This window comes from Caloenas nicobarica, chromosome 6 (assembly GCF_036013445.1).
Source record: "Caloenas nicobarica isolate bCalNic1 chromosome 6, bCalNic1.hap1, whole genome shotgun sequence".
In the NCBI taxonomy this organism is placed as follows: Eukaryota; Metazoa; Chordata; class Aves; order Columbiformes; family Columbidae; genus Caloenas; species Caloenas nicobarica.
The window spans coordinates 25,539,863-25,553,978 of NC_088250.1; the positions used below are offsets into that span (position 1 = coordinate 25,539,863).

The window sequence follows — 14,116 nt, forward strand, 5'->3', positions numbered from 1 at the left end:
GCCTGGTCCCCTCTGTGCAGCACCCGTATCCTGTACACAGCACACTGCAGCCGGTACCGGGGCCGGTACCCAGTGCGCAGCAGCCGGTGCGTGGTACCTGGTACGCGATGCTCAGTTCCTGGTGCGCTGTGCCCGGTGCCAGTGCCCGGTTGCCGCCTCCGCACCGCCCCCCGCACCGCCCCCGATGCCGCCCCCCGCCGCTCCCGGTGCCTCCTCGCCCCGCCCCGTCCCGTGCGCTGCCGACGGAGCATGGCGGGCCCGAGCGGCGGGGCTCGGTGGTCGCTGCTGCCGCTGCTCCTGCGCCCCCGCCCGCCGCCGCCGCGCAGCAGCCCGGGGACGCCGCGCAGGACCGGGGGCTCCGCAGCCGCAGCGGCGGGGCCGGCGCGGCTGAAGGGACCAGAAGAGCTACCGGGGCCGGGGCTGCTCCGGACTTTCGTCTGGCTCTTCCTGCGAGGCTACCTGCTGCACACGCACCGGCTCCAGGTGCGCCGGGGCTGCCCGGCCCGGGGGGTACGGGGGGTCGGAGTTGCGTGGTGCGCGGGGGCCTGGGGACCCTGCACGGCTGCGTGGGGGTGGGGGGACTGGGAGGGGTGCGTGGGGTGGAGAGGCTCCTGGGTGGGCTGCACGGAGGGGGCTATGCGTGAGGGGAGGCTTTGCAAGGGCGGGAGTGGGTGCGTGCTGGGGGTGAGATGGGCTCCGGAGGGGGAGCAGCCTACAAGGGAAGGCAAGGAATTGAGCGGGAGCGGCGAGGAGGGGGAGAGAAGGGGCTGGGCAGCAGGGAGCACCCGTGCACCGCGGAGTGATGCTGGGGCAAGAAGCACGGAGAGGGGCCAGCACAGAACCGGGTAGTCCTAAGAGGGTCCTACCAGCCCACGGCTGCACCAGCATCCCTGAGCTGGCCAGGCAGCCAAGGGCAAAGGTTCAGGGGCAGCTCATGGGGTCCTGGCATCCCTGGGCAGCCTGAGCTGCCTTGGCAGCAACAAGCCACTGTTTAGGGGACAGGCAGCCAGGCAGGCATTGGGGCAGATGGTGCTCAGGCAAGCAGGGGTGCGAGAGGGAGAGGTGTTTGTTTTCTTCTGTTAACACTTCCTCATACATCGGATGAAGCAAGCAATGGGCTTGGTGGCTGTGAGCCAGGCAGCATCTTCGAGTGCCCTGGAGCTCTGACCGGCCTGGAGAAGCATGGGGGACCAGGCCTACCCAGCACCGCAGAGCACTGGGCGGTGCTGTTCGGAGAAGGGGCTGTCGCAGGGCAGCAGGGTCTTGGGGAGTGGGCATGGGACCTCCCTGCTGCTCCCTTCTGCCCTTGGGGCTCCAAGCATGGCCCGGCTCTGCGGACAGGTGCCCGCATGCTCCAGAGGTGTTTTATCCCAGATTCTGGCAGCTCCAGCTTCTCTCAGCCTTGCTTTCCCAGGTCTGTGCTGTGCTGGGTCCCAGATGCCAGCAGTCATTGGTGGACAGGCTTCAGCCTGGGCCATGGCCGTCTGTGGCCCTGTGTGGCATGTCTGCCTGGCAAGCCGCCTGCAGCAGCACCAAGGCGGCCGTCCCTCCCCCTCCTCCTGCCACCAAACGCGAGGAACGTCTCCCCGTGGTGACGAATCCAGCTGAATCCGGGTGCAGGCTGCGATGCAGTCAGTCACCAAGGGAGATTGTACCACGTGCATCCCCGCAGCTGCGGGGAATGGGGACCAGCGCTTCCCTGCTAGGTCCCCCTCAGCCCCCCGGGGTTGGCCCTGCTGGAAAGCACCCCTTTGATATGGCCCTGTGCAGACCCATCTGCAAAGGGGTTCCCAGCTGCCCCCAAGGGATGCACTCGGAGGTCACATTGCTCCCTGGTGAGGACCCTTGGGTGCAACCGAGGAGAGGGGAGCTGTGGCTGGCACAGCCCAGAGCAGGGCTGATGCTGGTGGATGTCCCCCTATCTGGCTTATGAGTCTGTGGCCACAGGGGTGGAACCTGCCCCAGGAGCAGCCCAGTCCTGCCCCAGCTTTGCGCTGCCCTCTCAGCACTGATCATTAACCACCCTTATCAGGTGGTGGGTTCAAGGACACACACGGGTACTGTTGTCCCCGAGCTGAGCAGAGCTGGAAGCAGCATGACTTGGACCTGCTGACAGCCACTGCAATGGCCCTGCATCTCAACAGAGCCCTATGCTTGGCAGTTGTCCATGTCCCTGCTGTCCCCTCTTGGCATTGCCTGCCCAAAAGACCCACCAGGCGATCCATGCATCTCTGGGGTGGGTGAGGGATGTTGCAGCCTGTGTGAGGGGTCAGTGCCCGATGTGCTTAGCACTGGTAGAGGACACATGCCTGGAGACACCAGCCCAAGCCATCTGTAGAGCGCTTCAAGGATGGCGCCAGCACCCCAGTGCTGAGGGGTCCCTGGGATGGGTGTAGCGCGTGCTGGACACATGCAAGGCAGGATCAGGGCAGGGAGGGACAGATCCATCCCCAGTGCTGAGCTCTGCTCCCCACCTCGATGCCCCACTCACCCTGCCATGCTCTGTTGTATCGCAGCTGATGTCTCGGCGCATTTATGGCCCCATCTGGAAGTCGACCTTCGGGCATTATGAGAACATCAACATTGGGAGCCCGGTGGTGCTGGAGCAGCTGCTGCGGCAGGAGGGCAAGTACCCCATGCGGAGCGACATGGCCCTGTGGAAGGAGCACCGGGACACCCGGCACCTGCCCTATGGACCCTTCACTGAGTGAGTCCTGCCCTGCCTGTGCTCTGCGGGGTAGCTCCTGCCTGTTCCTCGGGTGTAGGGCCCACGTGACAGCTCGCGTTGCTCCCTCTCCTGCCAGCAGCATGCCCCCCACAAGCAGAAGGGCATGGCCGTGGGAGGTGCAAAGACCCCCGGGGTGGTTCCAGCTCAACATGGGGAGGATGTACCTGGGGACTGGGAAACTGCTGCCAGCCACTGCCCCCTGCCCAGCCGTGCGCCGGTGCTGAGCCCCGTCCCCGTGCAGGGAAGGGGAGCGCTGGTACCGCCTGCGCCAGGTCCTCAACAAGCGGCTGCTGAAGCCCTCGGAGGCAGTGCTGTATGCAGATGCCATCGGGGAGGTGGTGTCAGACTTGATGGTGCGGCTGAGGGACGAGCGGAGCCGCAGCACCTCGGGAGTGCTGGTGGGGGACGTGGCCAACCTGCTCTACCGCTTCGCCCTGGAAGGTAGGGGGGTTCTCCCCCTCACCCCTGCCGTGCCCCACTCTTCCCATCCCTGCAGGAGTCTGGATGAGGCCTTTCCCCCACAGGGATCTCCTACATTCTTTTCGAGACCCGCATTGGGTGCCTGAAGCAGCAGGTCCCTGCTGAGACCCAGCGCTTCATCGACTCCATCAACCTCATGTTCAAGAACTCCATCTTTGCCACCGTCCTGCCCCGATGGAGCCGCAAGGTGCTGCCCTTCTGGAACCGCTACCTGGACAGCTGGGACACCATCTTCGCCTTCGGTGAGCAGTGACAATGGGAGCCTGGTGTGGTGGTATTGGACCCCTTAAAGACCCTCAAAAGTGGGGCAGTGTCCAGCCAGTTGTCCTTTTGGCTGTCCTTGCTCCATAAGCACTGGCTCCTGCTCTCTGTCCTGCAGGCAAGAAACTGATTGACCGGAAGATGAAGGAGCTGGAGGGGCAGGTGGAGCGGGGCAAGGAGGTGTCAGGCTACCTGAGCTACCTGCTGGCCAGCGGCAGGCTCAGCCTGGACGAGGTCTATGGCAGCGTCGCCGAGCTGCTGCTGGCTGGTGTGGACACGGTGAGAGCCAGGCAGCCACTGCCAGGGGATCCCTGCTGAGCTCCATGCCGAGGAAGAGCTGTGGGGCCATGCTCAGGCGTGTTCCCCAGCTCCTGCGAGCTCTGGGCTGGTGGGATGGGGGGCTGATACCCCATGGGGTGAAACTCTCAGAGGTCGGTCAGTACAGACCCAGTCCTCTGCTCCCTACCTCAGTTTTCCCCATACTCGCTGCCCCTCACCCTCAGTTTCCCTGCGCACCAGAGCAGGGGGCTGTCGGATGCTGTACTGGTGCACGCTTGGCACAAGGCTACTCGGGTACCTGCCCCAACTCCTTCACTCCCCTTGGCACTCTGCTCCCCCAGACCTCCAACACGCTGTCCTGGGCGCTGTACCACCTCTCCCGGGACCCGGGCATCCAGGAGACCCTGTACCAGGAGCTGAAAGCCGTTGTGCCTCCTGACCGGTTTCCTGGTCCTGAGGATATCTCCAAGATGCCGATGCTTCGGGCCATTATCAAGGAGACACTGAGGTACAGCCCAGCCCCATCCCTGCCCCGGTGTCCCAGTCACTGGCCCTTTCCCAAGGGCCAGGACCAGCCCCTTCTCCCCCCACACTGGGGGGAGATGGGGGACTTGGGGTATGGATCAGGCAGGGTACAAGGCTGGATTTCAGTTGCTGGGGAGGAGGATGGAGCTGCTGAGCAGCAGGAGATGCTCCACCTTGTCCTGCCTGCAGCTCTTTCCCCCTGTGGCCCCTTGATGGGTCCTGCTCCCCTCGCAACTCTCTCCATATTCCAGGGTCTACCCCGTGGTGCCTACCAATGCCAGAGTCTTCTATGAGAAGGACATCGTCATTGGAGACTACCACTTCCCCAAGAATGTGAGAGCCATGCCCGGGGGAGCCCTGCTATGCTTAACAGGGCCAGGCAGGGGGCATTAACACCCCTTCTCGCCCCATAGACCCTCTTTGTCCTGGCACACTATGCCATGTCCCACGACGAGACCTACTTTCCTGAGCCTGAGCGGTTCCTGCCCCAGCGCTGGCTCCGGGGCCACGGCTCCCCCCACCACCCCTTCAGCTCCATTCCCTTTGGTTACGGGGTCCGTGCCTGCGTCGGCCGCCGCATCGCTGAGCTGGAGATGCACCTGGCCCTCGCCAGGGTGAGTGGGGACACCCCACCCCAGGGAATTCACCAGAAGATGAGACGGGGGCCCCAGGGAGTCCTCAAGGCACTGCCACCCCGCCTCTCCCCACAGATCATCCAGGCATTTGAGGTGCGGCCGGACCCCCGCGGTGTGGAGGTGACGTCTGTGTCCCGCATCGTCTTGGTGGCTGACAAGCCCATCGACCTGGAATTCATCGCTCGCCCGGGGTTCCCCTGACTGTGTGCCGACTCCCCCACCCTGGGTGCCAAGCAGGGCCCCCCGCTGCCCCAGGAGGAGGAGCAGGAAGGCAAACTCACCCCAGCACCCACCCCCTGCCCAACTTGGGCCAGGGTGCTTCCAGTACCACTGTAGGGAAAGTGCTGGGGGATGAGAGATGCCTCCAAATTGCCCCTGGGGCACTAGTGTCCCTCTACCCCAAATCAGCAGGAGGCTTGGGGAACTGCTGTGCCTTTCACACGCTGCGAGGGGTTGCGTGTCCCCCCCATCCTCTGCCCAGCTGGGCTATGTCGGGGACCTGGGAGCTCTGCCAGGGCCGGGGGGCATGTGGGGAGGGGGTTGCAGCCATTCAGTGTCTCCTTCATCCCGTCCTTGTGTAGCTGCGCGTGGATCTATGCCTGGAGCCAGGACATCTGGGTCCCCTCTGAACAGCTGACCTTGGCCTCAGCCACTTCTCTGTGCCTCAGTTTCCCCCCTGCTGCCTCCCTAGTCAAGCTGCCAGTGGGTGTTTAGGGCTTGCACCCAATCCTGAGGGATGGAGCCAGCCCTGGCCCCAAGCAAGCAGAACAATAACACAGTATGTCCCCTCCAAGGGAGAGGGGGCCTGTCACCACCCAGTGCTGGCACCACGGCCCCTGGCAGAGCCAGCCAGCACATGGGGAGTGTGGAGCAACCAGGACCTTTCACTATCAGCCATTCCGTCACTGAGATGCTGATATGGGGGCACGGAAATAGGGGCAGGACTCTCTGCAGGCAAAGCAGCTGGGAGAGGATCAGCTCAGCGCCCCCAATCCCCAAGAGGGGACATGGGGCTGACAGCCAGGGTCATCACGGGGGCTCAGAGCTGGCAGCAGCCACAGGCAGAGGCTGCTTTGTCACATGCCCAAGCTCCTGGAGGGTGGGGGTACAGGACACCCCATGGTGAACCCCCCCCCCTCACCTTCCTGCTGCTGGGGACCCCAGCTGGACTGAGGGGAAGTAGCAGACAGAAACCTTGCTGGCACCAAGGCTGCTGCCCTCAGAGTGTCCCCAAGGGGACCTGCTAACTACTGCCACGGTGGACATATCAAGGCTACACCATGTGCAGTGTCCCTGTCCCCCTGGCTCTGCTCACAAGGGCAGAGGTGCCACTCTGCCACACCACCCTCACTGCAGCGGGTCCCGGTGGGCATCCCAGGCTGCATACCCCAGCCCTGCCAAGCAGCCAGCACCCTTCTCCAGAGGAGCCATGCCCAGCTGCACTGCAGAAAAGTAAGGCGGCAGTGCCTGGAGCAGTCTGCTTTATTACAAGGCTGAACAGACTGGCAAATAAATAAATACCCCCTGGCCCCCACAAAATGTGCGCAGGGTCCCCATGCAAGTGCCTGTCCTGGCGCCAGCTCTGACATGGGCTGCACCTCTGCCAGGGTGCTCCAGCACCTCGTGACCCTACAATAAACAAGCCAGTGTGTGCAGCTGAGCCTATGCTACCAGGCGCAGCCAGTGGGACCGTGCTTGCCACGGGGGAAGCCATGGCCAAAGTGCTCAAATCCAGCAGCAGGATGGGGGCAGGGTGGCCGAGCACCTCGGGGCCGTGTGTGTCCCCGTGCCCAGCTGCAGGCATGGCACGGCTCCCTCGGCACAGTGCCCGTTGAGCATCACCAGGTGCTCGCTGGTGGGAGGCACCCCTGGGCCACCTTTTCCCTGCTCCCTGCCTCCCCAAGGCCGGCAGGATCTGGCCCTGGACTCAAGACGAGCCCCAGGACCAGGATGGGCAGGTAGGTCCTCCCTGTGGAGAGCCTCTGGAGCCCAAGCCTCCTTCCACAGCCCCAGGGCCATGCAAGTGACCCTTGAGTCAGAGACGGCAGTTCCCTGGTGTCTTCAGAACGAGGATCGGTCGATGCCTGTGGGGCAAGAGAGGGCACGAGGCCGTAACCCCCCGGCGGGCACCGATGCTGGGCTGGGCAGCCTGCGGCACGGCCCTCTGACCCACCCTGGCAGCCACAGGGACAGCGCAGGGGACAGTGGGGTCTTGCTTCCATCCCTGGCTTAGATGCAAGCCCTGGAATTGGAGGGGGTTGCTGGCCTGGAGTGGGAACATCCTGGTGGCCCCCTGGCAGCTCCTGGCACAGTCACCCCCATGGGGACCACGGATGAGTGAAGGCACCACAATGGGGAAACGGTGGGGTCCCATGTCTGGTGTGTTAACACACACCACCCACCACGCCCCTTCTGCATAGAGCAACTGGGCATTGCTGGGGAAACAGGCGGGCATGAGAGTGAGCGTGGGGTGACCCAAGTCCCTTCCCCACCACCATCCCAAAAAGCATCATTACCTTCGTGAAGCAGCAGGACACTGGGGCCAGCTCCCCCCTCCCCAGTTCACCCCTAACTGGGTGCCACAGTATGTGCAAGTGCTGTGCTCACCCACCCCAAGTGAGGACTCACCAGGCAATGGGCGAGTGGAGCCAGGTGCAGGCAGCTGGGCAGCACGGTCCCAGCTCAGCCTGTGAGCGAGCCCCATCCCTGGAGCAGGTGGTTTTGGGGCCACCGCAGGTGCCAGAGGCTCAGTGGCCAGGGCCACCACAGGTGCCAGAGGCTCAGTGGCCAGGGCCACTGGGGCCAGGGGGGCAGTGGGCTCTGCCAGCCATGGCCCATGGCTCAGCAACACGGTGCATGTGGCTGGTGGTGGGTGGGACATCTGGGGTGTGCAACTGGGTGTCTGTCCCATGTGTGTCCCCCAGGAATGGCACTGGAGGGGCACAGGTCTCAAGGGAGGCTTTGAGGCAAGGTCAAAAAAAGAGTGCATCACATCTTGGAGTGTATCACACTCCAAAACCCTCATCCAGCCCAAAGCCCAGGGAACTGCAAAACCTGCATCCCACATGCTGCCTGGATGGGGATCTGGGGGTGTCTCCGTGGCAGGTGCCCCCATCCTTCCTCACAGACACCAGGGAACAGGACCTCAGAAGGGATCCTCTGTGATCCTTGTGTCCCCATGGACGAGGATCATCTGGGTCCTGCCGTCCCCACCTGGGCACCCAGTGCTGCCGGACCCCATCCCCAGCCTCCCCCATCCCCAAGGGGAGGTTTGGCTGGGGTGCAGGCAGGTCGCCTGAGCAGGGAGGTGACAAGGTGCGGGTGACCCAATGGCAGGGAGGGTACAGGCACACAGTGGCAGGGGACAGCGCCTACCTGAAGTGGAGAGAAATGAAGGATGCAAGTGGAGAAAGACGGTGCGTTGCGGGCTAAGAGTTAAGAGCATCGATACCTGCAGGAGTGAGCACAAGGGCCTGGAGGATGTCAGAGAGTGAAACGATGCCCCGCGGGTACTGGTTCTCATCCACCAAAACCAGGCGATGGACCTGTGGGTGCAGGAAGAGCATCACAGGCAGGTCAGGCAGGGGGTAGGGGGCTGGGGCTGGTGCAAGGCACCCCAGGTGCTCACCTGCTCCTTGGCAATGCGGTCGATGATGTCCTCCATGGTTTCGTGGGGGTAGCAGGTGAGGACCCCTTCCAGGCAGACGGTTCGCTGCCGCAGCGCCTCCCGCACGCTGATGTCCAGGTTGTTGTAGGTCTTCTGGGCTGCCAGGTGCTACAGGAGAGGTGGCCCCACTCTGCACCCCAGTGTCTCCTGGCACCTCATTGTGCTGCCACTAAAGGGGACACTGAGCCCCAATGACAGGGCAGACTGTGCATTGGTGCATGTGGGGTGGGTTTGCATGGGTACAGGCACGTGTGAGTGACCCACCAGCAGCGTGCAAGAGGCCACACTTGTTCACAGGTGTGCAAACATGCAAGGTACTCACAATGACGTCAAACCGGGAGTAGAGGCCAACCACTTGTCCTGCAAGCAGAGACAATGCAGGGGCTGGAGAGGGGACCCTGAGGACCACCTGCCATGCTCCCCCTGCACCCCAAGGGCCAGGCTTGCGGGGGTGGGGAGCTGGGCGTGGGTGGAGCTGGAGCAGCTGGCAGAGGGAAATGAGAGAGTTGCTGGTCCCCTCCCCAGGTACCAGCATCATTGATGACAGGCAGGGCAGAAACACGGCGGTCCACAAAGATCTCCAGGGCAGTGTAGACGGGGGCAGTTTCCAGCACGACAGCGACATCACGGAAGGTGCCTATACACAGCTCCTGCACTGTTTTCTTCAGGAAGCGTGGCTTAGGGATGGTGGAGCCCTACAGCACAGCAAGGCAGGGCTGGGCTGGCACCTACATGCACCCCAATGCCCTTGCTTCTGCCCCTACACACCCGCCATGTGTGTGCACATGCAGCCCCAGCACTCACAAAGATGTGGAGAAACTTGAGGATGCGCTTGTGCGTCAGGATGTGCAGGACGTTGCCTGAGACAGGCTCGATGACGGGCAGGCGGTGGATCTTGTGCTTGATCAGGGAGTAGACAGCATCGAAGAGGCTGCAGGTGACAGGGAGACCGTGGGGGGTAGTAGGGCTGCATCCTGGGCACCTCCTCCCGCCAGGGTGTGCTCTTCTGCGTGGGCAGGTGCTCACCTATCACTCGGGGAGATGTACACCAATGGCTTGAAGGAGCCCTGCAGGTACACCTCTGCCAAGAGAGAGAAGTGAGAGAGGTGAGAGAGGGGTCTCCCATCCCCCTCATGCTGTCCTGCAACGCCAGAGCCCAACTGCACGTCCTGCACCGCATCTCCCACCCACTCACCCCCATTGCTCCCTGCTTTTTACCTCTCCAGGTCTCAATCTTGTGCTCCTCCACCTCGTAGATCTGAACCTGAGAGCAAGGAGATGCCCTGGTTACAGTGGCCCCACAGCAGACTGAAGGGACTCTGGGACACTGGCCATCTCCCCAGGCATCCCACCCCATCACCCTAAGTGCAGGGATCACATATTGGGTGCTGGGCAGAGGGGCACCAAGCGGACACTAGCCTAGCCCAGAACACTCCCTGGTCATGGTCTAGTGATGAAGAGAGGACCAGGAAAGGAAAGAAGGGACCAGGAGAGGTGGGGACAGCCCCCCCCTGCCCCATGCTCTCTCCGAACCCCCTGGGGCCTCCCCATCACACTCACCAAGGGCGAGCGGTAGTAGCGGTGGAGGATGTTGATGAAGTCAGTGATGGTGAGCATCCCTGCGGAGACACTGGGGCTGGCAGCACTGCCCACGCCCCTCGCTGCCAGGCAGGGGAAGGGGCCGGGCGGTGCTGCCAGCACTCACCCACAAAGCTCTGCGTCTTGCTGTCCCAGAGTGGGGCAGCACGCACTCCGTTGGCCACCAGTGCCACAAAAGCTTTCTTGATCTGTCAGCAGAGTGAGGAGGGGGTCAGGGCATCACTGACCCCAGTCTGCCCAGCCCTGTCAATCCCCCTCTTTGTCACCTCCAGGGAGATGTCGAAGACAACAAGTTTGCAGCTGGTGGGGATGGTATCATAGCAGCAGTGGCTCCTCATGAAGTGCATGTAGATCTCAGCATCAGGGCTCTGAAACTCACTCTCTGGGCCCAGCCCCAATAGCTCATTTCCCAGTGTGAAGGTGACAGGTCTTGGGCTCCTCTGGCTGTCCTCTTCCTCCTCCTCTTCCTCCTCCTCCACCTCCCTAGAGCACAGGGCCCCTGGGAACCCTACAGGCAAACCCACCCCAGCCCTAACAGGTGAGCTGAGCTGCCAGGTCTCAGCACCCTCCTGCCTGGTGAGAGCAGGAGGATGCTTCAGGAGGGGATACTCCCCATAGACCCCCTTATTCCCGGCTCCATAGGGGCAGCAGAGAGCACTGTGGCTCTCCAGCCTGGGGGCACAGGGCAGAGGATGGATGCACTCATTGCATGAGTGAGCCAGCCCTCCCTCCCACATGCCTAGGCACTGCCTGCTACCCACCTTCCTCCTCGGGGTGGGCAGCGGCATCCAGCAGCGCCACCTGAGGGGGCACACAGCAATGGGGTTCAGCAGGAGCCAGCCCAGCCTCTCCCCCACCCATGGGTGCTGCCTGCACCCACTCGGCTGCCCCAGCTCACCCTGCCAGGTAAAGTGGACTGTCCTTTCAGGGTGGGGATGTGGGCTGGGCTCAGCCCCCAACTCCACTAGAGAGCCCCCCACCTGCCCAGGACCCCCAGAGCCTGCTGTCCCCATGGTGGCTCTAGCCCAGGATGCCCAGATTGTCCCCCCACTCTGGGGGTACAGTGGGGGTCCCCGGGTGAGCGCAAGGGACAGCAGAAACCCCTGGCTCCTCTCTCCGCTGCCAGAGTGGAGCGCGTCGCATGGCAGCTCTGTGCTCATCCTCTCCTTCTCCCAGCACCAAGGTGTAAATCCCGGTCCTGCTTCCTCCCATGCTGGGAGCCCCACCAGCCCCCCAGGGACCAGGTCTGCCCCAGGAGACTCTACAGTAACAAAGAGGGAGGCAGCCCTAGGCGGGAGGGAGGCGAGCACAATCAAGCAGCTGACCCCATGCCCGCCGGGTCCCCAGGAGACCCTACCATAACAAAGCAGCATGCGCGGCAGGAAGAGCAACCCCAGCCACAAACCCACTAACAGAGGCAATGTTTAGAAGCCACCCTCCAATAACAAAGGCACAAGGACTGCTCCCTGGGGAGCCCAGAGCCAACCCCAGCAAAGAGTCGACCCTATGCCAGAGTCCCCCAACCCTTCCCAAAGGGCTGGGACAGCCAGGGCAGGTGGGTGGGCCATGCTGCACTCCATGTCCTTGTCCCAAAGGATGCCTGGCCGTGGGAAGGAGACTGCCAGCCCCCCACGTCCCCCCACCCCGGGAGGTGGCCTGTCCCCAAGCGGGGGGCTGTTGAGCCGAGCCCTCCACCCAGCCCAACGGTACCTGGGACGCGGCGGGGCTGGAGAGTCGCTCCATGCTGACTGCGGGGCAGCGCTGCTATTCTGGGCCGGCGGCTGGTGGGGGCCCGGCAGATAGGGTGTCAGTGAGCAATGCCAGCCATGCCCCCGCCACCGCCGCGGGGGGGGATGCACACACTGCCACCACCACTGCCACAGACATGCAGTGCCCGCGGCCACTGCGCCACCCCGCGACCCTGCAGCACCGGGCTGGAGAAGACAGCCGCAGCCCCGGGCACAGCACTGGGGACACGAGGGAGGGGGTGATGGAGGGAAGGCAGGGGGCAGAAATCCCTCATCTTCCAGGAGCGGTGCTCAGCACCTGCCCAGATGCAGCCCTGCCCGCCCAGGTGCTGTCCCCACCCCGTCGTGCAGCATGAACAGGTGAAGGGGTACAACATCCACCCGCTTCCCCGGGGGATGCTGGAGGAGGGCAGGGTCCATCCCCAGGCTGGGCAGTAGGCAGAGCAGATTGAGACCCTTTTCCCCACCAAGTTGCCATGGCCCTGCCTGCCCCTGCCTGCAGTCCTGCCACCCCCAGCCATCCTGGGTCTCACAGCAGGGTCGGCCTGTGGCTGCTGGGGAACCTCCTTCCTCGCCCGCTGGGTCAGCCCCTCCTGCCCTCCCTCCGCTCACTCCCAGCTCCACTGCTATTTCAGGAAGGTTCAAATAACCCCTTGGCCAGCTGCTGTGCCGGCCCAGGAGCAGACGTGGGCGAGTGGGCTGGTGGCTGCTGGGCCAAGGGGACATAGTGGCTCTGGCTGACTCCTGGGGGACAGCTGGGCCCTGGGCTGTGGCGGGGTGCAAAAGAAGTTCCTGTCCCCTCGTGCTACCCCAAGGCAAGGAGGAAGCAGAGGGATGAGGCAGGGTCTCAAGTGCTGGGGTGACACCAGGACACGGTCCCAGCCGGCCCTTGCCCTACCACGGGTGCAGGGGGTGGGATGGGGCTGGTCCCTTACAGCTGCGCTGGGCAGCCTGGCTCCAGCCTGGCCACCGCCGGGTGCTGGCAGCAGGAAAGGGAGCAGGCATCTCCACTTTCGGCAGCTATTTTCAGGTGCTGGAGAGAAGCCGAGGAGCGATGAGATTGTCACCAAGGAGACCAGAGAAACAGGGCCAAGCTCCGGGCAGCGGGGGCTGCAGAGAGAGGGAAGAGCTTTCCACCAGCCCCAGGGCCCACACATGGGGGTCAGCACCTCCCCTGGCCCTGGGCAACCAGCCCAAGTGCCCAGCATCACCCTGCCAGGCTGGGGGGGGACAACCCAAAGCTAGCAAGGGACAGCAGTTATGCTGGGAGCTGCTCTCCCATGCAGAAGGGCACACTTACCTGTCGTGGGGCAGCAGAAAGGTCCCCAACGCCAGGAAGAACAGTGGTGTGGTGGCACAAATCCTACCTGCAGCACAGCCCAGCACAGTGCAGAGAGCTGAGCTGCCCCACAGACCCAAAGAGGCTGGGGAAATGGAGGCAGATGGACGCCAGGAGAGCAGCGGAGTGTAAAATTTTAATAAAAATCCTTGAGAAACAAAAGGAAAATAAAGAGCAGAGCCCAGGCTGCAGCCGCCGCATGCACAGTGCAGGTCACCTCGAGAGGATGGTCCCTTCCCAGCAGCCCTACTGCCCCCACGACAAACCAGAGCCATGCTGGTACCCATGGTCTCTCTCAAGCAGCAACGTGCAGGCCCAAGGTTTTCCCCAGGCCCTGGGGCTGGGGGAGGGCAGGATGCTAGCATAGGCATTTAGAAAGGATGAAACAGGTCAGTTCAAAGTCCCAAGCCCTGCTCGTTCCAGAGGAGCAGGGCAGTGGCTGGGGACTTTTCTCCATGGGACAGGCTACAGTGGCTCAGGACAAGTGCACAGAGACACAGGTGAGCTAGGGCTCAAGCCAGGCTGGTCACGGACGGGCAGGTCAGGCTCACTCCAAGCTTAGCCAGCTCCCACACACCAAAGAAACCACCACCACTACATCAAGGCTTTAAGAGCAGCCTAGGACAAAGGCCAGACAAACTCCATTTCCCCAAGCTTGCCACTTGTTTTAAAAATAGAAGTCACACATCTTTCTCCCCTTTTCCCTGTAGAACATCCCTTTCCAATCCAAGAACAGCCTCACAGGCAAGTGTGCAGTGCAGGGGGCTCCCACAGTCCTTGCTCTCCGGAGCCAGCTCCTGTCTCTTCCTTTGAGGTAGGTTGAGGTGTCCCCAGGGAGGGACATCAGCTGCCTGG

At 63.2% G+C, this 14,116-nt stretch overlaps 2 protein-coding genes across 12 annotated transcripts; one reads left to right on the forward strand and one right to left on the reverse strand.

The window, feature by feature from the left end:
* The first annotated feature begins 242 nt into the window (after positions 1 to 242).
* LOC135990537 (sterol 26-hydroxylase, mitochondrial) lies at positions 243 to 6,543 on the forward strand. Its single transcript, XM_065638263.1, has 9 exons — positions 243 to 483; positions 2,517 to 2,707; positions 2,970 to 3,169; positions 3,253 to 3,450; positions 3,588 to 3,748; positions 4,090 to 4,256; positions 4,525 to 4,606; positions 4,687 to 4,887; positions 4,984 to 6,543. Exons 1-9 carry the CDS (start codon positions 250 to 252, stop codon positions 5,107 to 5,109), a joined length of 1,560 nt encoding a protein of 519 aa, XP_065494335.1. The 5' UTR covers positions 243 to 249; the 3' UTR covers positions 5,110 to 6,543.
* PRKAG3 (protein kinase AMP-activated non-catalytic subunit gamma 3) lies at positions 6,373 to 14,114 on the reverse strand. 11 transcript variants are annotated; one of them, XM_065638268.1, is made up of 17 exons: positions 14,004 to 14,114; positions 13,223 to 13,409; positions 12,858 to 13,032; positions 11,885 to 11,955; positions 10,936 to 10,975; positions 10,441 to 10,682; positions 10,281 to 10,362; positions 10,136 to 10,194; positions 9,794 to 9,839; positions 9,602 to 9,656; positions 9,380 to 9,506; positions 9,105 to 9,270; positions 8,898 to 8,935; positions 8,537 to 8,683; positions 8,360 to 8,453; positions 7,082 to 7,150; positions 6,881 to 6,992 (listed from the first exon to the last, which is right to left on the reverse strand). In XM_065638268.1, exons 4-17 carry the CDS (start codon positions 11,915 to 11,917, stop codon positions 6,970 to 6,972), a joined length of 1,221 nt encoding a protein of 406 aa, XP_065494340.1. In that variant the 5' UTR covers positions 11,918 to 11,955; positions 12,858 to 13,032; positions 13,223 to 13,409; positions 14,004 to 14,114; the 3' UTR covers positions 6,881 to 6,969. The 11 variants fall into 11 exon arrangements, 6 of the variants coding, with proteins under 6 accessions (XP_065494336.1, XP_065494337.1, XP_065494342.1 ...); XM_065638264.1 differs by having other exon boundaries at positions 6,373 to 7,150; XM_065638269.1 differs by lacking the exon at positions 7,082 to 7,150 and having other exon boundaries at positions 14,004 to 14,113.
* Between the last annotated feature and the right edge of the window lie 2 nt (positions 14,115 to 14,116).

What these genes read in the sequence shown, in the direction of transcription:
- LOC135990537 (XM_065638263.1), top strand. Translation starts at nt 250, where the DNA reads ATGGCGGGCCCGAGCGGCGGGGCTCGGTGGTCGCTGCTGCCGCTGCTC. An exon ending in CCCTATGGACCCTTCACTGA is followed by an intron (nt 2,708 to 2,969) that starts GTGAGTCCTGCC and finishes GTCCCCGTGCAG; the next exon opens with GGAAGGGGAGCGCTGGTACC. An exon ending in ACTACCACTTCCCCAAGAAT is followed by an intron (nt 4,607 to 4,686) that starts GTGAGAGCCATG and finishes CTCGCCCCATAG; the next exon opens with ACCCTCTTTGTCCTGGCACA.
- PRKAG3 (XM_065638264.1), bottom strand. Translation starts at nt 11,917, where the DNA reads ATGGAGCGACTCTCCAGCCCCGCCGCGTCCCAG. An exon ending in TCTTCGACATCTCCCTGGAG is followed by an intron (nt 10,363 to 10,440) that starts GTGACAAAGAGG and finishes CTCTGCTGACAG; the next exon opens with ATCAAGAAAGCTTTTGTGGC. An exon ending in CAAGATTGAGACCTGGAGAG is followed by an intron (nt 9,657 to 9,793) that starts GTAAAAAGCAGG and finishes CTCTCTTGGCAG; the next exon opens with AGGTGTACCTGCAGGGCTCC.